Source organism: Aotus nancymaae, unplaced genomic scaffold, assembly GCF_030222135.1.
Source record: "Aotus nancymaae isolate 86718 unplaced genomic scaffold, 86718_ANA_hifiasm-v0.15.2.pri h1tg000016l, whole genome shotgun sequence".
Classification (NCBI taxonomy): Eukaryota; Metazoa; Chordata; class Mammalia; order Primates; family Aotidae; genus Aotus; species Aotus nancymaae.
In genome coordinates this window covers 77,975,167-77,994,968 of record NW_026988428.1, presented here as the reverse complement: position 1 = coordinate 77,994,968, position 19,802 = coordinate 77,975,167, and the positions used below count along the sequence as shown (strand labels likewise).

General features: G+C 39.1%; 2 protein-coding genes across 10 annotated transcripts in view; one reads left to right on the top strand and one right to left on the bottom strand.

Annotated features, from left to right (window-relative positions):
* The window catches only part of PLBD1 (phospholipase B domain containing 1), a 73,270-nt gene extending 71,905 nt beyond the window's left edge, over window positions 1–1,365 (top strand). Inside the window, exon 11 of the mRNA XM_012447636.3 lies at window positions 1,077–1,365. Coding sequence (XP_012303059.2) covers window positions 1,077–1,259 — 183 coding nt within the window. The 3' untranslated portion in view covers window positions 1,260–1,365. The remainder of the gene's footprint in view (window positions 1–1,076) is intronic.
* A 664-nt stretch (window positions 1,366–2,029) lies between these two features.
* ATF7IP (activating transcription factor 7 interacting protein) overlaps window positions 2,030–19,802 on the bottom strand; it is a 138,251-nt gene continuing 120,478 nt past the window's right edge. For all 9 annotated transcript variants that reach the window (XM_012447630.3, XM_012447635.3, XM_064377697.1 and 6 more), the window contains exons 13-15: window positions 18,398–18,580; window positions 8,804–8,916; window positions 2,030–7,280 (exon numbers count right to left, since the gene is read on the bottom strand). In XM_012447630.3, the coding sequence (XP_012303053.2) occupies window positions 6,861–7,280; window positions 8,804–8,916; window positions 18,398–18,580 (716 nt within the window). In that variant the 3' untranslated portion in view covers window positions 2,030–6,860. The remainder of the gene's footprint in view (window positions 7,281–8,803; window positions 8,917–18,397; window positions 18,581–19,802) is intronic.

Genomic DNA, 19,802 nt, shown 5'->3' with positions numbered 1-19,802 from the left:
TCAAGTGTGTGAAGTTTGTATCTATCGCAGAATACACAAAGAAAATCACCTCTGCTGCCTTGCCTGGGAGAACTCAGTCCAAGCTTCCCTCTACCGAATCTCACTTCCGGAGACAGAGACCTGCAGTTGTTTTTATCAAAAAGTTTCTGTTGAAGGATATTCTTTAAAAATATAATTTATCTCTGTAGAGTCATTTTGAATATGGGGGAAATCAGAAGAGATTCTCTTTCCCCTCTAAGATTAAGATCCACCGCGAGTCAGTGGTTAACGTGTTTTTTAGAACCATGGCCCTCAATTTTTGACAGTGAGCTCCTTCTACTTTAAGACTCTGTTACCACCCTGATTAATAACTTTTTCTGAGGACTTCATGTATTCTAGGCTTTGCTTTGAGCATTGCTTGCATTAATCCTCATGCCAATTCTATGAAGTAGGGTTATCAGCCCATTTTACAAAGGAGAACACTGATTCATAGAGGGGTTAAGTGATTTTTAAGTAAGTTTTGGAGCTAGAATTCTGAATATGAGTAATCTGACTTCAGATTTCACTTTTAGCTACATTGTTCATTTCGCACACTTCTAGTCAATTCACATTTAATGCCAAATGTATATAGAAGACTAGTATCATATAAAGACAATGCAAAAGATGGCAAGAAAATTTTGTTTTAAAGGCAGCGGCCTTGCGCAGTGACTCATGCCTGTAATCCCAGCACTTGGGGAAGCCAAGGCGGGTGGATCACCTGAGATCAGGAGTTCGAGACCAGCTTGTCCAACATGGCAAACCCCATCTCTACTGAAAATATAAAACTTAGCTCAGGGTGGTGGCCCATGCATGTAATCCTAGCTACTCAGGAGGCTGAGGCAGGGGAATCTCTTGAACCCAGGAGGCAGAGGTTGCAGTGAGCCGAGATTGTGCCACTGTACTCCAGCCTGGGTGACAAGAGCAAAACTCTGTCTCAAAATAAAATAAAATATAAAAAGCTAACATTGTGACTTTGGAAGTGGGGGGGCGGGAAAGGCCATGGATTTAATTTTTTGCCGAATGATTTTCTAAAATGTCCTACTCCTCTCTCTTTCCAGGTGTCAGATATCTATCTAGCATCTCAGTATACATCCTATGCCATAAGTGGTCCCACAGTACAAGGTGGCCTCCCTGTTTTTCGCTGGAAGCGTTTCAACAAAACTCTACATCAGGGCATGCCAGAGGTCTACAACTTTGATTTTATTACCATGAAACCAACTTTGAAACTTGACATAAAATGAAGGAGGGAGATGAGGAACTAGAAGGCTACAAATAAGATACCAAAGGCACTATTTTAGCTATGTTTTTCCCATCAGAACTATGCAATAAAATATATTAAATTTGTCACTTTCATTTCCCACTGACTTTGTTTTTATAGTAAGCACTCACTATAAGGTAGAGCACTGTAGAAGAAATTATAATAAATAATACTAAGCTTCAGCATACACGATAATATACAAGAGGGTACGGCAGAAACTGCTCCTTCATTCAGCAGAATCCATATTTTCCTTTCATGCCTGCTCACACAGACCACATCGCCCAGTGTCCCTCAGATAGTTGTGCCACATGACGAGATGGGTGCCACTTCCATGCCTGGCCCATAAGAATGCTCCTATACTTTCCCCTTTCCCTGGATGAATCTGTCTAATGACAAAACCCTAGGGGAAGCTGGAGCTTCGTTTTAAAAGGAACCTCTAGTAGTGATTTTTCTGGTCACTAACAGGCGTCAGTTGAGTCTTTTCGTGGTGTAGGCTAAGCATACAATATAGTAAACCTTACTGTTGCCTCTCATAAGTTAAAAGCACCTATACAATCTGGCAACAACCCTGCATAGCAACTTTCTTTCAAAACTGGACAGTTACATGTGGTCCAAGTGCCATGGAATTGCCATGTAGGTTAAATAAGCCATACTGTACAGTATGTAACGGGTGACTCTAAACAAGGTGGAAAATTTTTTAAAAACAAAAAAGCCACAAGGGTAAATAATCAGAATGAATCAGAGTACTCAGAATGTTAAAAACCCAGTAGTTTTATTTCAAAGTATAAATTTCAGGCTTGTTGGACAAAACCCCACTACAGTTAACACTTAATACAGACACTACTCTACTTTACATTTAAAAAAGAAAAAAAAAAACAACACACACATACACACAAAAACCTTCAAAACCCTAATAAAAATAGGGCAACTTGCTAGAGCCCAGTTTGTATTAGACATTAGGAAGGTCTTACGTACATTGTCTTATTATTTACACTTTCAATTGCAATAAAGAAAAATTAGGATGCAAGTTTCTTACAAAGGATTTTTATATTTAATTTTGAAATGGCTGATGAAATACTACAGCCAGGATCCCCAAAAGGTGTTTGATTGCCCAGTTACCTTATTTACAAAAAACAAACAAAAAAACAGACAAAAATAAAAACCTCAAAAAAATAATAGGGAGAGCACTTAAATATGGGTACTTAGCTGATTCTACAAATAAAAAACAAGAGTTTATTTTAACATGGTAAATTATTTGAAAATAAGAAGACAAAACATGGATTTGCATTATCATATTCCTCCCCATTGGCTGGCTCAAGGGGATGAATGAGTTTCAGGAATTAGATAAGTCTGCCACACTAACGAACACTTTATGGGAACTGCTGATTTTTGTGTGTGTCCCAAAAGTTTAAAAAAAAAAAAAAATAGGGCATTTGCCCAGTAAAAATAGTAAAGAAGGTAGAATCACACATTGGTTTTAGACAGTTATTTGCTATTGCAAATACTGGGACTTGGGTTTTCTGGAAATCAGAATAAAACAGGCCAATCACAGGTCAGTGATAAAATAACAAAATCATAGGATGTTGAGGATACTGAATTGGCCCAAGAAGGAAAGTCTTGGAAGGAGAACATTTGGAAGGAAGGTCTTTGCAGTACCTTACTGTGCTAAGATCACAGTGTAAAAAAGTGAGAGATGAGGATACCACAGGAATTACTTTTTTGACCTTGTACAGTACTGGAAAGCTCATGAAACAAGATAAATGAATATCATGCAGTATTAACCCTAACCTTGTTGCATAAATGGTAATTTGGAGAATATATAAAGCAAAAGTGCAAACAACAAAAACTAAGTTAACACTTAACCCAATGCAGTAAGAGAACTATAAGATATAGCCTGCTTAAGGAGATATGCAGACAGATGAACCTGACATTTAAGCTGTTTTAGGTCACTTTTTTCAAAATATTTATTGTCTGGCAATGGGGATGGAAGTAGGGAACACCTCTCTGTGAGGCAAATGGTATCTCAATATCCACGTTTTAAGGAAGAAAGCTCTCCACTTTTCTCATAAACTTATATACTATCTTAAACAGTATGCAGTATTCTCCATATTTAGAAAAATGAATCCAGAGAAATCGAAGGATATAGTTACCTCATAAACTGTTAACAACAGACATCTTTGCATGTGATTTATAAATTTCTTGGCAAGAACAGGATTTTTAAGAGGCTTACTCACACTTGACAGAGTGAAAATTACTCTCACAGAATGCAAAGTAGAGTAATAAACATCACCGTTATCTTTAAATGCCATACAGACATCCTACATTGCAGGTTGCAACATCAGGTTTTCAGAATTTCCAATAGGCAATACCTACACAAATATTGCCAGGCTAAAAATGTAGCAAACTTTCATTCCCAAAATGGGAGAATCTAGCTTATTTGTAATACTTTGTGAAAAGATACTATGAAATTAAAAAGGTAACCATGGAGTGGAAACTGCTACTAGAGTCTGTTATCAGCAGCTATTTGTACTGAAGTCCTCCATTCTCTCTCCCAGAAGGAACAAACCAAACAAAAAGCGTCTCTCAGCATTAGAAACCTGCCTCAAATAAAAGCCTGGTGTTCTAACCCAGCACCTTCTAGTAAATCTAATATAGCCGTTGCCCCTACATGCCATGGTAGGCTAATTTGAGGACATTATCTTATAATAAATATACTTTTCCCCTAAATATTGCTATCTCTCCCTGTACCTTCCTTCCAACTGGAATAAAGCATTTTAAGTAATTATTTTACTTTAGTAAATCTATTTTTAGGATTCCTATTTGAGAATTTAATTGTTTTCCTTTGACAGAAAACATAATATAGGCTAGGATAATAAATTTTCTTTTTATTCTACTGGGCTTTCTTCATCTGATTATGTAATGCTATGAAAGTTTTTTTTTTAAAGATTAGTAAATATAAATAAAAATGTTCATCAAGAGAACATTTTGTAGGTTAGGTAAGAAAACTGTTACCACGTGACCATAAAAACAGCCAATAAAGAACAATTTGAACATGGGCCTTCAATTCTGTAGACAAGAATAATCTTGAACACATAATCAACACTGCAACCACGTCAGGTCAAAACATATACATGCAGATATAGACAGGTGTTCATATACATCTACAAGATGATCAACTCCTTCCTTTTGAAATTTTCAGTGCTGTGACACTGGCAACTTCTTCACCATCCTCATTAGCTCTAGAATGAGTAATGTCTACATAGCTGGTTGGCAAATTTGATTTATAGCATACACCTTGTGGTCTCATTTTCTAAGAGTCAAAGGAGGTTTGGAGCATTAATTTTTTGGCAATCTATAGGCTTTCTTCATCATCAATCAAATCTCACACCTCAGACAATAGTGTACTGACTGGTCAAAAGTCTCTAAAGAGTTTCTTTACAACTAGAATACTTCCTATTATAAGCCATCAAAGTTGCAAACAAAACATTAATAAAAGCAAGAGCTCCCTCCTGTAATTCTAGGAAAAATGAATGACTATTTTGAGAAGGTACAAATATGAATTCAAATACTGTAAAGGAAGAGGATTTGTAAGTTATTTCACAAACTTCATGAACTCCTTTCAAAATACTCTCAACCACATTCTCACTCCTAAAACTTAACTGAGCCCTCCAGTCCTAAACTATCTACACTCAGAACACCTACCTGACACCAGTGCAGCTGGTCCTCCTTTTAAAAATCAGTGACCTAAGCTGAATTTTAATAACTTTGAAGAGGAACAGAGATACACAGGAGGTTATATCTAATTGTTACATAAAATGACCTCAAAGGATATACTTTAAATTCTTTTTTTTGAGACAGAGTTTTGCTCTTGTCACCCAGGCTGAAGCACAATGGGGCAATCTCAGCTCATTGCTACTGCCCCTTCATGGGTTTAAGCGATTCTCCAGCCTTGCTTCCTGAGTAGCTGGGATTACAGGCATGTGCCAACATGCCCGGCTAATTTTGGGATATACTTTAAATTCTATCCAAAGCTAACAATGGGTACATCAGACTCAACTTTGCACCATCAAAACAAAGTTCAAAGGTTAAAACAGGAAGGATGATATGAGAATAAAGAGGAAATGAAGCTTTCCCCTTGCTATTTTAGCTCATTCTTATATTGTGAATCTTACTGTTTGCTTCCTTTGAAAGAATACTAAGGAACTGGTATTAGGTGATAGTGTTGGGTAATAAACCAAACCAGAATCATTTTCATAATCTCTAACAGTGTGCAACATGGATACTAAAACGTTTATGCAAAATTTTCTTCCACGATATGGTTTTCTCTTGATCCACTTTACACAAAGTTAAATAGTGGCCAAGAATAAAAGCATCTATAGTTTTCGAAGAAAACAGCACGTCAAATTTTTGGAATTAAATGTGATGCCACAGATGAGACTGTGCATGTGATATGTGTGTGTACATATACATCTATGTACACATATATACACACACACACACACCTTGGTTTAAAAATCACTTGAGGAGGCTGGGCATGGTGGCTCATGACTAACCCCAGCATTCTGGGAGGCCAAGGTGGCAGATAACCTGAGGTCCAGGAGTTCAAGACCAGCCTGGCTAACATGGTGAAATGCTGTCTCTACTAAAAATACAAAAATTAGCCAGGCATGTTGGCAGGTGCCTGCAATCCCAGCTACTCTGGGGCTGAGGCAGGAGAACTGCTTGAACCCAGGAGGTGGAGGGTGCAGTGAGCTGAGATTGCACCACTACACTCTAGCCTGGGTGACAAGAACAAAACTCTGTCTCAAAAAAAAAAAAAAAAAAAAGGTATTTGAGGAGGTGTGCTGTATTTGGTAGAGATGAAGGAGAAATCAAGGATAAAAGGCTCAAAAAGAAGAGTAAACAACAATGGACATACGGCCATGTTTATTTTTTATTTTTGGCCATGTGTGTTTTTGTAGATAATCTTTAAGGCACGAAACGAATGTAAAAGCCAGATTAGGAAAGGAAGGGGGCCACTGCAGATCTTTCTTCACCTAATTAACAACTCAGGAGACTCGACAAAAGAAAAGACAAATAGATCCTTTCCTGTGTTCGAATTAACCTATTTTAAACTATTTAGCCATTTTGTTTTTTATTTCTTTGGGTTTTGATTCTGTTTAAACCACTTAACTAAAATGATCCTAGAGATCCTTTAAAAGCAGAATCATGCCAGTTATACATCTCCAATCCTTTGAGCTACTTAATTTGTATTTTAAGAGGTAAATTTGAGAATAAAAATGGGAGACTCCAATGCAATAAGACATAAATAGGGAAAAACACACACAAACACCCACACATATTCCCCAGCCTCGAAACTAAACCAAGGTACACATTTACATTTCAAAACCCCAAAGCCTAAACTGTCCAGGAAAAGATTCTTGCTTTGTGGGCTGAGTTTATTTTGCTTTTCCAAATGTAGTGTATACACACATCTGTCCAAGAAATCCACAAGGTGGATTTTACGTGGGGTATCATGCACAAGATTAAAAACAAGACCAAAAGGTGGAAAATTTAAAAGAGGAAAATATAAAGGCTCCAAGGTTTAACTGCTCTGGGTAGAAGAGATCACATCTGTTGACTGAGGATCACAGAAAGGCCCAAAACGTCCATAAATATCCTTGGCTCGTACTGCAAAGTAGTATTTGCTACCAGATACAAACTGGGTGAGAGTACATGCCATGGGCAAGGGAAGTGCCTTTACTTCTCCAATCTTTTTCCATTGTGAGGGCACAGTGGCACTGGGTTCCTCATGGTAAGCATAGAGATGGTAGCTATCAACAGTGGCACAGCTTCGATCCACCTCCAGGACACTCCATGATAGTACTATGCCATTTTGACTCTGAACTCGTGCTAACTTCAAGTGTGGCTTCTGAGGCAGAGATGTGCTGGCAGCTTCTGGGGGCAGACGCTGTGGTTGTGGAGCTTCTGGTAAGGGCGCTGGGTGCACAGGGCGTGGGGGCTCCTAAAAAAAAAAGTCACACTGATTTATAATGATCACAAAAAGAACTATTTTAGAATATTAGAATTAAAACACCTTAGAGAACAGATAGAGAGATATTATTTTATACCAAGAATTCTAAGAAATACCAAATACCGTGATCAAACTTGGAAGTTCTATTTGGTGTCTATTTCCTAGACCTAAAATAAGCTTTTCTTGGAAAATAAAAAGCCCCTGCTGATGGAACACCATTTTGAGGAACATCGAAATAACGAGCTCCTTGTAACAAAATAATTTATGATCAAATTATCTACATTACAGATTCTCACTTTAGTATGATGTAACACTTTTAAATATCATGTATGGCAGCCAAGATCATAAAAAACTGGAGTATACAACCTACTTTCATTTTTAAGTTACTTTGCAATATAAGATAGTAGTATATTCTTATAAATAAGAGCATTAACATTGAATATGTACTATATTCTTGGCCAGTTTATAAGAAAAAGGCGATATTTAAACTGAACTGTGAAAGACAGGATCCAGAGATGTGGAAATAATCATGTACCTTTCAGCCAATAGATAAAGCAAGAGCAAAGGCATGTGAACAGGAACAAGTATTAGCTTTTTCTTGGACAGAGGGTATATGAAAAAAAATCTGCACTCAAGCCTGTAATCCCAGCACTTTGGGAGGCCGAGGCGGGTGGATCACGAGGTCAAGAGATCGAGACCATCCTGGTCAACATGGTGAAACTCCGTCTCTACTAATACAAAAAATTAGCTGGGCATGGTGGCACGTGCCTGTAATCCCAGCTACTCAGGAGGCTGAGGCAGGAGAATTGCCTGAACCCAGGAGGCGGAGGTTGCGGTGAGCCGAGATCGGGCCATTGCACTCCAGCCTGGGTAACAAGAGCAAAACTCCGTCTCAAAAAAAAAAATCTGCAAAGATAGGTTAAAGCCAGATGATGAAAAAACATGACTCTATTTAGGAAGCCCTACTGACTTTCCTAACACTAGAACATCATCATCACAATGATATTTCATACCAAACACTGCCAAAATTGTGTCACAGGATAATGTGACATTGTTTTGGAGGCTAAATTTACAGAGAAATCTTTGGTTCTCTCTATTATCTCTTAACTAATGAATTCCCAATATCACTAGATTCTTTAAAACAGCTGATGACAACGTAGCAGTTAGACGTGGCATAGAGGGAAAGAACACAATCAGAACATGGAAAAATGAAAAATGTCCTTTTTAATTTAACTATAAATTAGAAATGATCTACATTTCACTTCATATACCCCACTGTGGACCTGTTTTTGTACACTGTACACCACAAGCAAATTCAATGATTCCAAATAATCATCATCCCTAGGAACATTTCTTCATAATGGTAACATCAATTTTTAGAAATAAACTTCTGGAAAAGCAGAAAGACCTAACATTTTCCTTGGATATAACCACTTTAAAGAAAAATGTCAACTACAATAGTATTTTGTAGCTTTACAGTTGAGAATTTTGCAAAACCAAGCATCAACACTCACAGCATGCACTTGTGGTGGTCGATGATGCACTGTGAGCTGAGGTCCTGTTGATCCCAGGGTTAGTCCATTGTTTACAACATATGTGGTTGTTTGAGGCACTCGAACCGTAACACCTACAAAAAAAATTACAGGATAAAATGATAATTCTCTTGTAAGTTTGGTAGAAAACTGACTAAATATTTGAAGTCAGTGAAGCAATGCTTTCAAGATTTGAAAAGTAAGTTACTTCTAACCTAAAGGTCTTATTCGTATTTAGCCAAGCTATCATCCAGCCTATGGATAAAGAAACTTTCTGATATGCAAGCACTAAAAAACAATTCTAACTGCCATAAACCCTTTCTCAAGTAGTCACTGGAGAATATGTGCCACCAATAAGTGAGAAAATAAAGAGAAAAACACGAGACACAAGCAACAGGAGGTCTAGGACAGGGAGAAATAAATAGATCCTTACCAGGAGAACTATGAACACAAATCCTAGAACATTGCTTGTGTACCACATGTAAATGGTAAATGGCCATAATGGAGCAGTGTGACTCAAAAGACACACAAAATGGCAGTATCTTCATAAAAATCTCTTCAGTCTCATCTTTTCAACCAGTACAGAAAGCTAGAATAAGTCATATTTGCCATCTATTAATGAGGTGCCTCTCATTCTCTCCATGCCCAGCTGATTGGTTGAGGATACTCATTTCACCCCACAGAAAAATGCTGTGACATAAACCAGGGAAAAGTAGAAAATTTAGAGCTACCTACTACCCTGACCATATACCTGCCATATATTCAGTACCTGGCCCATGCTGTAGTTCTGCCTGGTGCCCTGACTATGGTGAGCCAAGTTTCCCAGAACTCATTTCTAATCTTGCTGATTAATTTTCTCAGACAACGCTCTCGTAAACTTGAGAGAGTTGAAGCCAAACTATGATCCAGAGACTCCAATCAGTTTGTTTTCTAATGATGGCATTACTATGTTTCTATAAACAGCTATATTTGTCCTTGCTATTACATTTTGCAAAACCAAATACTACATATGTGTGATGGTTAACAGTGAGTGTCAACTTGATTGAAGGATATGAAGTATTAATCCTGGATGTGTCTGCGAGAGTGTTGCCAAAAGAGATTAACATTTGAGTCAGTGGGCTGGGAAGGCAGATCCTCCCTTAATCTGGTGGACACAATCTAATCAGGTGCCAGAAGATATAAAGCAGGCAGAAAAACATGAAAAGGAGAGACTTAGCCTTACCCTCCTAGCCTATATCTTTCTCCCCTGCTGGATGCTTCCTGCCCTGGAACATCAGCCTACAAGTTCTTCAGTTTTGGGAGTCAGACTGGCTTTCCTTGCTCCTCAGTTTGCAGACAGCCTATTGTGGAATCTTGTAATTTTTTTTGTTGTTGTTGAGATGGAGTCTGGCTCTGTTGCCTCCCGAGTAGCTGGGATTATAGGCACGCACCACCATGCCCAGTCAATTTTTGTATTTTTAGTAGGGATGACGTTTCACCATATTGGCCAGACTCATCTCAAACTCCTGACCTCAAGTGATCTGCCCGCCTTGGCCTCCCACAGTGCTGGGATTACAGATGTGAGCCACCATGCCTGGCCTGTTGTGGGACCTTCAGATTATGTAAATTAATACTTAATAAACTTCTTTTTACATATATAAACATTTACTAGAAATAAAGTATATACTTTATATATATTAATATATGCATATAAATAAAACATATACTGTATATAAACTACAGGATATCCTATTAGTTTTTATATATATAGCATATACATATCTTTATATCCTATTACTTTATATATACAGTATATATTTTATATACACCCTATTAGTGTAATATATATATAACATATATAATATATATCCTATTAGTTTATATTATGTATCATATAAATATTATATACTGGATATATACATAGGGTGTGTGTGTGCTCTGTCCCTCTAGAGAACCCTAAGTGTTGGTACCCGAAGTAGGGTAAAGAGGAGCAGAATATTAAGGATGGAGTTCTTTCATTGATTTTGGGGTTTCTGGAGTTGGCTGCTTAATATGGTTAGACCCAAAAATCCTAACAACTCTAATTCTAATAGTATAGAGAACACTGATAACCCTTGGGGTGAACTGTCTAGAGAGTTATACAAAGTAAATGCGTTTGATACTCCTGATTCACTGCTTCTGAGAGGCCAAGTTTAGTGCCTATACATAATACCTTGGACCATATGTGAACATAATGAAGCTGGTCAGCTGTTCCTAAGTTCAGTGGACAAAGTGATAAAAGAAAATAATGAAATCAGGGATTCTGTCTCCTGGCTTCAGAAAAACAAACTGAAGCTCAAATCTGCCAAGACTGTCCTGAATGAGTCTTATCTTCTGTAGATAAAGAGCAGAAATTGTGGTAAAACAGACACAAGCTCTTATCATGCAAGTGGCTGACCTGCAACAAAAGATGTATGCACAGCCTCGATAGGTATCTACTGTTAAAGTGACAGCATTAATTGAAAAAGAATGGGATCCGGAAACTTGGAATGGCGGTGTGTGGGAGGACCCTGATGAAGCTGGGGACATTGAGTTTGTAAACACTGATGAACCTTTTTTGCCAGAAAGAACAGCTTCCGACCGAGCATAGTGGTGCACACCTGTAATCTCAGCACTTTAGGAGGCTGAGGCAGGCGGATCATGAGGTCAGGAGTTTGAGACCAGCCTGGCAAACATGGTGCGTGGTGAAACTCCATCTCCACTAAAAATACAAAACTTAGCTGGGTGTGGTGGCACACAGCTATAATCCCAGCTACTCAGGCTGAGGCAGGAGAATTGCTTGAACCAGGGAGGCAGAGGTTGCAGTGACCTGAGATCATGCCACTGAACTCCAGCTTAGGTGACAGAGCGAGATTCTGTCTCAAAAAAAAAAGTTAGAACAGCTTCCCTATCCCCAGTAGTGACAACAAATGCTCCCTGACCCATACTGCCATCAGCCTTTCCACCTTTGTCTGAGAGATAAAACCTGTGTTGAATGAGGCAACAGTGATGGCCTCCCCTGATGCAGTTGCCTGGCAAAATAATGTTGATTCTTCTCAGGAGCCACCCCAACACCTCTCTTTGCTTCTAGACCTATAACTAGACTAAAGTCCTGGTGAACCTCTAGAGGTGAGGTTGAGAGTGTGACCTATGAGGAGGTGTGCTACACTTGAAGATAACTGTTTTGAGTTCTCTAATTTGTAATACACAGATCTGGAGAACAAGAATGGGAATGGATATTAAGGAAATGAGATTATGGTGGAAGGAACATAAAGTTAGATCAGGCTGAATTTCTTGATTTGGGCCCACTAAGTAGGGATTCTGCACTTAATGCTGCAGCTCAGGGAGTCAAAAAAGTCTAACAGATCATTTGCTTGGTTAGTTGAAATATGGATTAAAAGATGGCCCACTGTGAGTGACCTGGAAATGCCTGATCTCCCTTGGTTTAATGTAGAGGATGGGATCCAACAACTAAGGGAGACTGGGATGGTGGGGTGGATCAGTCACTTTAGAGCTACTCATCCCAGCTGGGAGGGTCCAGAAGATATACCCTTGCCCAATGCCTTGCAAAACAGATTTGTAAGGGCAACACCTGCATCTTTGAAGAGCTCTGTAATTGCTCGTCTCTGTATGTCAGATCTAATGGTGGGAACCACAGTTACTCAACTACAAAATTTAAATACAATGGAAATAATTGGATCCTGAGGTGGCAGAGGCCAAGTGGTGACACTCAACTGTCAAAGGCAAGGTGGGAGTACCTATTGTAATGGACAGCAGAGGCAAAGTGGCAATCAGAAAGTCTCACTTGTGTAGAGCTCTGGCATTGGCTAGTTAATCAGAGTATTCCTAGAGGTGAAACTGATAGGAAGCCTACTGCATTCCTACTTAATTTATAAAACCAGAAAACTTCTAGGTTGAATGGACAAAAGACTAAATTGAATAATAAAAACAGAATGACAGCCCCTCAAATCAGTTTCCAGACTTGAGACAATTTGCAGACCCAGAACCCCTTGAATGAAGGAGAGGTCACGTCCACTTGAGGAAGGACCCCAGTAGATTACTGACAATGTATGCAGTGAATCTTTCTCCCATCCTTCCCCAAGGAGATCTCTGGCCTTTTACCAAGGTAATTGTGCACTGGGGAAAGGGAAATGATCAGACATTTCGGAGACTACTGAATGCTGTCTCTGAGCTGATGCTGATTCCAGGGGACCCAAAATGTCACTGTGGTCCTCCAGTTAAAGTAGGGGCTTATGGAGATAATTAATGGAGTTTTACCTCAGGTCCAACTTACAGTGGGTCCAGTGCGTCCCTAGACTCATCCTGAGGTCATTTTCCCAGTGCCAGAATGCATAATTGGCATCAACATACTTAGCAGCTGACAGAGATCTCCGGATGGGAAAAAGATCCACTGCATAAATTGTTGGGAATCTACTGGGGTCCTTCCTCAAGTGGACCTGACCCCTCCTTCATTCAAGGGGTTCTGGGTCTGTAAACTGTCTCAAGTCTGGAAACTGACTGAGGGGCTGTCATTGGCTCCCTGACTGGTAGGGTGAGGGCTATTATGGCTATTATTAAGGCCAAATGGAAGCCATTACAGCTGCTTCTACCTAGAAAAATAGTAAATCAAAAACAGTATCACATCCCTGCAGGGATTGAGAAGATTAGTGCCACCATCAAGAAGTTGAAAGATGCAGGGGTGGTGACTGCCACCACATCTACATTCAACTCATCCATTTGGCCTATGCAGAAGACAGATGGATCTTAGAGAATGACAGTGGATTATCCTAAGCTTAACCAAGTGGTGACTACAATTGCAGCTGCCATACCAGATGTGGTTTCATTGCTTGAGCAAATTAACACATCTCCTGGTATCTGGTGTGCAGCCATGGATTTGGCAAACGCCTTTTCCTACATTCCTATCCACAAGGCCCACCAGAAGCAATTTGCCTTCAGCTGGCAAAGACAGTAACATATATTTACTGTCTTACCTCAGGGGTATATCACCTCTCCAGCTTTATGTCATATTGTCTTATTCTGAGAGATCTTGATTGGTTTTTGCTCCCACAAGGTATTACACTGGTCCACTACACTGAGGACATTGTGCTGACTAGATCAAGTGAGAAAGAAGTAGCAAAAACACTGAACTTATTGATAAGACATCTGTGTGCCAGAGGATGGGAAATAAATCCGACTGAAATTCAGGGACTTTCTACCTCAGTAAAATTCCTAGGGGTCCAGTGGTATGGGGGCCTGTCAGGACATTCCTTCTAAGGTAAGGGAGAAGTTGCTATATTTGGTCCTTCCTACAACCAAGAAAGAGGCACAACATTTAGTAGGCCTATTTAGATTTTGAAGGCAACACGTTCCTCGTTTGGGTGTGTTACTCTGGTCCATTTATCAAATGACCCGAAAGGCTGCCAGTTTTGAGTGGGATCCAGAACAGAAGGCGGCTCTGTTAACAGATCCAGCCTTCTGGGTAAGCTGCTCTGCCACTGGGGCCATATGAACAAGCAGATTCAATGGTGCTTGAGGTTTCACTGGTAGATGGGGATAGTGTCTGGAGTCTTTGGCAGGCCCCCATATGTGAATCACAGTAAAGGTCTTCAGGATTTTGGAGTAAGGCCCTGCCATCTGCTGCAGGTAACTGCTCTCCTTTTGAGAGACAGCTCTTGGCCTGTTAACTGGGCTTTGGTGGACACTGAACGTCTGACTATGGGTCATCAAGTCACCATGCAACCTGAGCTGACTGTTATGAACTGGGTGCTTTCTGACCCACTGAGCCATAAAGTGGGTCATGGACAGCAGCATTCTATCATCAAATGGAAGTGGTATATATGTGATTGGGCTCAAGCAGGTCCTGAAGGCACAGTAAGTTACATGAGCAAGTGGCTCAAAGACCTATGGTCTCCACTCCTGCCACCCTGCGTTCTCTTCCCCAGCCTGTACGGATGGCCTCATAGGCAGTTCCCTATGATCACCTGACAGCGGAAGAGATGACTAGGGCCTGGTTCACAGATGGTTCTGCACCATATGCAGGCACCACCCAAAGTACACAGCTGTAGCACTCCAGCTCCTTTCTAGGACATCCCAAAGTACAGCAGTGAAGGAAAATCTTCACAGTGGGAAGAACTTTGAGCAGTGCATCTGGCTGTACACTTTGCAGGGAAGGATAAATGCCCATATGTACGATTATGTATATTTATGGGCTGTACCCAGTGGGGTAGCTGAATGACCAGGGACTAGGAAGAAGTATGATTGGAAAACTGATGACAAGAAAATTTAGGAGAGATGTGCATGGACCCGCTGAGTGGTCAAAAACTGTGAATCAGATATTTGTATCCCTTGTGAGTGCTCACCAATCAGGTGACCTCAGCAGAGGAGGATTTTAATATGCAAGTGGATAGGATAACCTGTTCTGTGGATACCACTCAGCCTCTTTCCTCAGACACCACTGTCGTTGCCCAAAGGGCTCATCAACAAAGCAGCCACAGTGGCACTGACCCATGGGCTCAGCAACATGGACTTCCACTTACCAAAGCTGACCTGGCTATGGCCACTGCTGAGTCTGCCCAATTTGCCATGAGCAGAGACCAACACTGAGCCCTCAATATGACACACCATTCCTCGAGGTGATCAGTTAGCTACCTGGTGGCAGGTTGATTATATTGGACCTCTTCCTTCATGGAAAGGGAAGAGGTTTGTCCTCCCTAGAATAGACAAACTCCAGATATGGGTTTGTCTATCAATGCTTCTACCAAGACTACCATCCACAGACTCACAGAATGCCCTATCCACTGTCATGGTATTCCACACAGCATTGCCTCCAACCAAGGCACTCATTTTATGTCAAAAGAAGTGCAGGAGTGGGGTCATGCTCACGGAGTTCACTCATCTTACCATGTTTCCCATCTTCCTGAAGCAGCTGGATTGACAGAACAGTAGCATAACCTTTTGAAGTCACAATTACAATGCCAACTAGGTGACAATACTTTGCAGGGCTGGGGCAAAGTTCTCCAGAAGGCCATGTATGTTCTGAATCAGGGTCCAATATATGGTGCTGCTTCTCTCATAGCCAGAATTCATGGGTCCAGGAATTAAGGGATGGAAGTGAAAGTGGCACCACTCACCATCATCCCTAGTGATCCACTAGCAAAATTTTTGCTTCCTGTTCCTGAGACATTACATTCTGCTGGCTAGAGATCTTAGTTCTAGAGGGAGGAATGCTGGCACCAGTAGACACAACAATTCCATTAAACTGGAACTTAAGATTGCCACCTTGACACTTTGAGCTCCTCCTACCTTTAAGTCAACAGGCTAACAAAAGAGTTACAGTGTTGGCTGTGATGGTTAACCTGGACTATCAAGAAGAAATCAGTCTACTGCTCTACTATGGAGGTAAGGAAGAGTATGCATGGGATACAGGAGATGCATTAGGGAGTCTCTCAGTCTTACCATGTCCTGTGATTAAGGTCAATAGGAAACTACAACAGCCCAATCTAGGCAGCACTAAAAATGGCCCAGACCCCTCAGGAATGAAGGATTGGCTCACTCCACTAGGAAAAGAACCACGACTAGCTGAGGTACTTGCTGAAGGCAAAGGGAACACAGAATGGGTAGTAGAAGAAGGCAGTCATCAATACCAGCTATGATCATGTAACCAGCTGCAGAAACGGAGACTGTAATTATCATGAGTATTTCCTCCTCTTTTGCTAAAAACATATTTGTGCATATATACACTTGTACTAAGAAAATGTATTTTCTTTTCCTTTATCATATGACATAAGATTTATTGACTTCCTATCAACATTTAAGTATTGTTAACTTTATGTAATAGTATTTGGCTTGGGGATTGGTGTGTTTTCAGTTGTACAAAGGATAGTTGTATTAGGTTAGGTGTAATAATGTCCTATTACTTTCTTTATTTGAAATATATGTATGATCTCAGGAGATATGTGTGGGTTCAAGTTGACAAGGGGTAGACTTGTGATGGTTAATACTGACTGTCAACTTGATTGAATTGAAGGATACAAAACAGTGATCCTGGGTGTGTCTGTGAGGATGTTGCCAAAAGAGATTAACATTTGAATCAGTGGGCTGGGGAAGTAAGATCCACCCTTAATCTGGAGGGTACAATCTAATCAGCTGCTATGGAATATAAAACAAGGCAGAAAAATGGGAAATGGAGAGACTGGCCTAGTCTTCTTGCCTACACCTTTCTCCCGTGCTGGATGCTTCCTGCCCTCAAACAATGGGCTCCAAGTTCTTCAGTTTTGGGACTCACACTGGCTTTCCTTGTTCCTTAGCTTGTAGACAGCCTATTGTGGGACCTTGTGATCATGTCAGTTAATACTTAGTAAACTCCCCTTCATATATATAGATATATATACACACACACACACGTATATACCTATATAACATATATATACGTATATATGTATGTGTGTGTGTGTATATATATCTATATCTATATATATATATCTCTCTCCTGTTAGTTCCATCCCTCTAGAGAACCCTAATATAGTATGTTTTAATGATATCAATATTGGTGTCAAAATCATAAAGAAAAGCAGAATGAGTAATAGAAAAGCAGGAACAGTGGTTATCTTTGATGGAAAGGAAAAGGAATGTAGTCAAGACAGGGATACAAGAGCAATTACAGGATATTAAAATATTTCTATTTCTTAACCTGATGAAGAGTTCATAGGTAGTTCATTTTATTTGATTTTTTACCTTAAAGTTTAAATATACCTTTTATATAAGTTTGTGTTTATATGATATAATCTACTACTTATATATATATGGTTAATAATTTTAAAATATATGTCATATACATATAGAACATGTATGTAACATATATATGTAACTAATATATGATATCTATAGGAAACTACAAGCTTCCTTTAACATTTTCCCTTCTTTTATTTCTCAGCCACTTTCCATATCTTTAAAACTCTCATTGACTTTACCATGATTTCCATCATCTGAGCTAAGTCACAATTGACCATACCACTTTAATTAGGTAAGGTGTCTCTTAATAGAATAGAGAATCTATCAATATCCAATTGTGTACTATAGTAGTACAAGCTATAAACAAAGTTAAAGACAACATTCAGAGCACAAATCAACTAGTATACATGAACAATTTTCTCTGGTTAACTCTCCTAAAGGAAGAAAAATAGATTACTTTTGGTTATACTGCCATTTCTTTTCTGAAAATTATTTTTAATTGACAAAAATTATATATGTTTATAGTATACAACATTATGTTTTGAAATATGTATACACTGCAGAATGGCTAAATCTAGCTAATTTTCTTTCTCACATACTTACCTTTTTTGTGTGTGCTGACAACATTTAAAATCTGTTCTATCAGCTATTTTCAAGAATGCACTACACTGTTTTCAACTATACTATAGTTTCCATGTTGTAGTACAGATCTCTTGAACTGATAACAATACTTTTAATATGACATTATAAGAAATTTTTGCAAAATTTAACATGATTATATGCCATTCCAACTCAATGCTGAAGAGAGCTACATGTATCTTGGGGCCATATACAAGAAAAGTCTCTTACTATTTTGGGGATTGACCTGCCGAACAGCAGGAGCCTGCATAACGGTTCCTCGCAAGGGAGCCTGAGCTGGTGGTGCAGGAAGAGTTGTATAAACCACCTGGTGGTTTGCAGGAGCTCTCGGTACAGGGAGTCTTGTGGTCACCTGAGTTACTGGACGGTGTGTTACATTCACGGTAGTTGGAGCTAATGCAAGGCAGAAAAAGATATTAAGAATACAGTAAATTCTACGTTAAGCAAACAGTATTTAATGGTAGTTATCTTTGCATAAAATCTAACTATGATAAAGAGAGAAATCGAAATAACAGTCTCCTTTTGTGATCTTCTAAGATAAAAATGATAGGGCCAATAAACATTAATAATATTAAAATCCAAGCTTTGAAGGAAAAGAACACCTCTACCATATCCAATTCCCTTCCCACTCTTTGGTTTGACCAGATAATAAGTAATGTGAAGTTTTTTTTTTTTTAAAGTGTAGATTTAAGAGTATGATGTCACATGAGTGACTAAAAGATAAAAACTTCCTAATTTTAATTGTTCTTAGCAAAGTTCTTTAATTAGTATAAGCCCTCCAGGTCTTCTGCTAAGGGGGTATAAATCCAAAAGAGTATCTTTGTATTCTCAAAAATCAAGAAACTGACTGGCTATTGGTAACTCACATTTATTTTTCTATTCTTTTTTCTTTCTTTTTTTTTTTTTATTTCCCAGAACTGTAGAACATAAGCACACATTTACTTTTCAAGTGAGCCAACCTATCTCTGAATATCTCATTATAATTCACATTTTGTTTAGCTGAACCAATCTATCTTTTTTTAAAAACAGTAAATAAAATCCATTAAAAAACAAACTTCTTCCTTCTCTACTCTGGCATTCCTCCTATTGTATTTTCCAGAAAGCATTAATACCTTGAGTAATGTTAATAAACGTTTATCAAAAAATGAGTCCTAAGCTTTCAGACAGCATGTATCTACAATAATGATTTTTTTTTTTTTTTTTTTTTTTTTTGAGGCAGAGTCTCACTCTGTTACCCAGACTGGAGTGCAGTGGCAGATCTCGGCTCACTGCAATCTCTGCCTCCTAGGTTCAAGTGATTCCCCTGCCTCAACCTCCCGAGTAGCTGGGACTACAGGTGCATACCACCAGGTCCAGCTGATTTATTTTTTTGTATTTTAGTAGAGAGGTAGTTTCACCATGTTGGCCAGGATGGTCTCGAACTCCTGATTTCATGATCCACGTGCCTCAGCCTACATAAGTGCTGGGATTACAGGCATGAGCCACTATGCCCAGGATACAATAATGATTTGTAAGTAACAGTTTCTTGTTAACAACTCTCTGAATTAGAACCACATTTTACAAATGGCCATGTAGTAACTATATTAATAAAAAATAATAATATTAATAAAAAATA